Below are 5,297 nucleotides of genomic sequence, written 5' to 3'. Positions count from 1 at the left end.
GTGTGTGTGTGTGTGTGTGTGTGTGTGTGTGTGTGTGTGTGTGTGTGTGTGTGTGTGTGTGTGTGTGTGTGTTATATAATATATATATAATGTAAAATATATCCGGATTCTCTGCATTGAGCATTCCATATTCCAGACCAATAGTTGTGTCACATTCTCACTTTCGGCACATGCGCAATAAATATTACACAAAAGCTGCACCTTTGTTTTGTATTGTGATTGCTATAATAGCACGTCATCTATTACCTTCTGAGCTTGCCTGTGAGTTTGGAATCGCTCGCTACCAATCAGAGAACTGTGCAAAGAAATATACATTCTGCGTCTATCTATGCGTATTTGGTTTTGCATCTGTCTATGCGTATCTGGCATGTAAGAGCCGATATATGTCCGTGGCACACCGACTGTATCAAAGAGCTACAATATATTTTTACGTGTTTTAATTTTCGGGTACGTATTCTCCGGGTAAGCGGCCAGCTGATCTGGCTATTTAACTTGTTTCCGATTCACCCGGCTATATATAAACTATCCACTTTCAGCTGTATGAGAAATCTTCAAAACACATTGCTCTCCGCCTACACCACTCACCACTGTTTTAGACATCAATTGTCCACTTCTGAAAGAGAGAACTCTTAAACACACAGCTCACCGCCTACACCTATCACCACTGTTTTGGACATCAATTGTCCACTTCTGAAAGAGAGAACTCTTAAACACACAGCTCACCGCCTACACCTATCACCACTGTTTTGGACATCAATTGTCTCTCCGGCTATACAGCATTCCCCTTGGCTTATGCATTGGCGTTTCAACTGGTTTTCAATTGGAAGCAAAACAAAAAAGTTGTGAACCTTGGAAGGACTAAAAATCTAAACCCCCACTTAAAACCCACCAAAATGCCCATATTTGCAGCGATTTACCCGGGGCTCCAGTGACTACCTCCCCCCCCCTTTGGCAACGCAAAGCGAGTGCAAAAAATCCACAAAATATGGAAGCACTGCCTTTTACAGTGGAAAGTGTCCACAAAGACTCTGAGTTAGTGGGCACAGGAATCATGAGCATCCGAGGTATGAGGTTTGCGAACATTATGTATATATATGCATATTCAAATACACACATACACACACAAACACACACTCACACACACATATATATATATATATATATATAGCACATAATACCTACGACTCTAAAGTTTTGGTAGTGGAAAAGAGACTGATGAGTACCCTAGGTATATGATTTGTGTATATATGTATTCGTTTACATCAAAAGAAGGAACTGTCTCTCGGAGTCTCAAAATCAGCTAGAAAGTTCTAGAGCATGGGCGGTTGATGACATAGCAACACGTTTTACTGTACAAATAAGCTTAACAGCAAACACAATTCATCTTTGGAGATTATTGTTAAACATTCTTACATCTGTGACGCCCATACATCTGTGTCCCTGATAGGTTATTGGTTCCCATGGCTGCGACCTGGGAACTCGCTATGACACATATAGTACCTCCTATAGTCGTAGAATAGTTTTACTGTGTATAGGATATATCATACTACTGTGGCTATGACATATATAGTACTTCCTATAGTCGTACAGTAGCTCTACTGAGTATAGGATATATCATACTACTGTGGCTATGACATATATAGTACTTCCTATAGTCGTACAATAGTTCTACTGTGTTTTTTGGATATATCATACTACTGTGTGTGTACGTGTACGACCTGTGGGTTCATCATGCTGTGTTTTATCTACACAAAACGTACCAAATGTATAAACGACTTATCTGCACAAAAGGTATCAAATGTATAAACGACTTATCTGCACAAAACGTATCAAATGTATAAACGACTTATCTGCACAAAACGTATCAAATATATAAACGACTTATCTGCACAAAACGTATCAAATGTATAAACGACTTATCTGCACAAAACGTATCAAATGTATAAACGACATATCTGCACAAAACTTATTAAATGTATAAACAAATTATCTGCACAAAACGTACCAAATGTACAAAGGACCCAGCTAGTCTGCATTAGCATACTTCTAACCCCGGCCAATAAATTGAAGTTCGGTATATATCTGAATGTAGCCGTTTCCGTAAGCTAGTTGGAGAGTTAAAATACACCTACACAACGCTAAACCCTCTTTTTATTCGCTTATTCCTGTTTTATACCACTTTACCGCACAGATTTGCACCTGGAACTGAATATGATAGGAAAGGAGCGCATTGCACGGGATGCAAGATCCACAATTTCGGCCAAGCTAGCCCTGAACAAAGCCAAAATATCGGCAGAAGCATACCAGAAACCAAGAGATTTGGTCACGTATGAATTCGGAGAGGTGCGGAATAAGTCCAGCATGACCACTGTGCATTTGAAAGCACCCGAATATCAGTAAGTGTGGCAGACGAAATATCAGGACTGGAATAGTCTTCGTTTATGGGTTTCATAGGAATATAGATGGAACATTGTACGTCGCTAAAACGTACGCTCTATTGAACTTATACATGTGTATGTAATAGTATATACTCTATTCATACTATTACGTACACTTGTAGAAACACATATTTCTATACACGTATGTAATAGTACATCACTTGTAAAAACGTATCTCATAGTACATCACTTGTAGATACGTACGCAATAGTACATCACTTGTATATACGTATGTAATAGTACATCACTTGTAGATACGTATGCAATAGTACATCACTTGTAAAAACGTACGCAATAGTAGTACATCACTTGTAACTACGTATGTAATAGTATAACACTTGTAAATATGTATGTAATAGTGTATCACTTGTAACTATTTATGTAATAGCATATCACTTGTAAATACATATGCAATAACACACACCCTATATGTCATACCATATACTCATACAACCTGTCCTTGCCCCGCCCCACAGTCCCATCGGCCCATTCGATACTCTTCAGCTGGAGGTGTTCGTTAAGTCACCCCTGGCTACTGTCAAACGCACCTCCTCTGCGACGCCCAAGATGTTCCAGTGGGTTAAGAAGACGAAGAAAACCCAAAGTCATATGGAACTGGACTTGCCAGGTGACTCTATGTCCGTGGACAAGTTACTAGGTAGGTATAAGTATTTGAGGTCTACCTATGAAGAGTACACCCACTAAAATTTACATAGTATCACATCGTCTGTGCAGTGTTAATACTACCTACTAAGCGTACACCTACCATAATTGACATAGTATCACATCGTCTGTGATGTGTTAATACTACCTACTAAGCGTACACCTACCATAGTTGACATAGTATTACATCGTCTGCGCTGTGTTGATACTACCTACTAAGCGTACACCTACCATAATTGACATAGTATCACATCGTCTGTGATGTGCAAGTACTACCAACTAAGCGTACACCTACCATACGTGGGCCTAAACCCTAAACCCAGGTACCACGTCCACTGCTCAATGACACACAGTTTAATGTACAGCTAAACCTTAGACCCTAAACCCTAAATTGAGAATATGCGTATATGCGTCTCGAAGGTGTTCCAGGTCTCGCTGATGCGGCTTAGGGTTCAGGATTTAGGGTTTAGAGTTTGGTGGTATGATATTTAGACTTGCCCTTTTGCCATGTGCGCTGTTGGTTGTTGGAGCGCATATTGACGACAATGGCGGTGGAGACAAATCCGGTTGGCACAGTTTATAGTACATATTGATGCCTATGAATGACACACATTGCCTTGTAAACCAAGTTTACCTCAGCAGTGAAACCACAGTTAATGGTACTTATCGATACATGTGTATGACACACAATACCATGTAAACAAAGTTGACATCAGCAATGGTGTATGACACACAAAACCTTGTAACCCAAGTTTACATCGGCAGCAAAAACAAAGTTTGTAGTATTTATTGATGCATATGTATGACACACAAAGCCTTGTAAACCAAGTATACATCAGCAGTGAACAGTGTACCTCACGGTCATGGCACAAGCGAGGCAGCCTTACATTAGACACCCTGGGAGCAGAGCCCAACTTATTTCTAAGTCTTTATGCACTAACACATTCTCTCCGCTCGATACAACCAAGTTTCTGTGGATTGTAAACCAGGTTTATCGGGCACAGAAGGCGTACCCCTTTCGTAGTACCCACAACTGCATGCAGCCCAAACCCAGCACACAAGCACGACCAAGATTTTTTTCCACGTCATAAACCAAGTTTCCACCGGATAATCACGGTTTACAACAGGCGAAGCATCCCTGTCGGTCCTGTCTATTCTGAACAACCTGGACACCACCCACGGCTTCAGCTCACAGTTCCGCAGTACCAACAACTGCCTGTTGCTCAAGCCATACACGTACAAAGCACGCGTGACGGTGTATGTGAAGGACGCCTTCAAGGAGGGGTGGCTGGATGTGCAGAAGAACACTCCCACCCGCATTCAGCAATGGGTATGTGCACGTCTGCGAGTGTGCACGACGCTATGGGAGTCTTCATGCACGCGACTGTTGTGTTACTGCTATCTAGTGGGGAATGTATGTCTATGGTACGGAAGCAAGGATCGGCTGATAGTATATGGAACGTATATGATACAATACAGCTTTACAGAGGGGTGGCTGGGTGTGAAGAAGAATAGAAGCACTCCCAGTCAGCAATGGATAGGCTTCTACATCAGAAAAGTAGACGTTTGATTGTCTCAAACGCGTTTGACAACCATTATGTTTAATCAAGTTGTCAGTATACTATTGATACGGGAGGCTGTTGTTTCCCTTCACATGCATACGCATACTAACAACCGGCTGTTCTGTCCAGTGGTACGCACACCTTTTATAGTCTCGAGGTTGGACAATTCAGCTGAAGTGACTGTACTGTGCATGTACATGTGCCTGCACACACCATACTCTCATTGGCACAGGATTTGTACTAGTAGGTACATACAGCCTGGAATGGATTTGCCCCATAAACCAGGACTAATTAGTACCTTTCCTTTGTATTGTGAGATTGCCGATTAATTCTTGTATGTACATTTCTAGCGCTGCACACAGTGGCACTAGCGATCTGCAGTAGTATAGCAGCCCAATACTTGTGTTCATTTATACTTTTAGGGTTTATCATATATTAAAACCCAACAATCCACATACTCTCATTGCCACAGGAATTGTGCTACGCAGTGCTGAGTGGGACCAACTTCTCGCTATTCCGCGAACCGCCAAGTGAAGGAAAAGTAGCTGTTCCTATGGAAACTCTTAACTTGCTGCAAATCAAGGTCAGCTGAATTTATATATATATATATATATATATATATATATATATATAT

General features: G+C 41.1%; 1 protein-coding gene across 1 annotated transcript; it reads left to right on the top strand.

Moving 5' to 3' along the window:
* Positions 1-985: 985 nt before the first annotated feature.
* SARC_01571 (hypothetical protein) lies at positions 986-5,255 on the top strand (the record flags this gene model as incomplete). Its single annotated transcript, XM_014304676.1, has 5 exons — positions 986-1,064; positions 2,192-2,396; positions 2,915-3,096; positions 4,229-4,431; positions 5,136-5,255. The coding sequence occupies 5 exons, from the start codon at positions 986-988 to the stop codon at positions 5,253-5,255; spliced, it is 789 nt and encodes a 262-aa protein (XP_014160151.1).
* Between the last annotated feature and the right edge of the window lie 42 nt (positions 5,256-5,297).

The sequence above is a fragment of the Sphaeroforma arctica genome (assembly GCF_001186125.1).
Source record: "Sphaeroforma arctica JP610 unplaced genomic scaffold supercont1.64, whole genome shotgun sequence".
NCBI lineage: Eukaryota > Ichthyosporea > Ichthyophonida > Sphaeroforma > Sphaeroforma arctica.
Note: the sequence above shows the minus strand (reverse complement) of the source record. Positions and strands in the feature narration are given on the sequence as shown.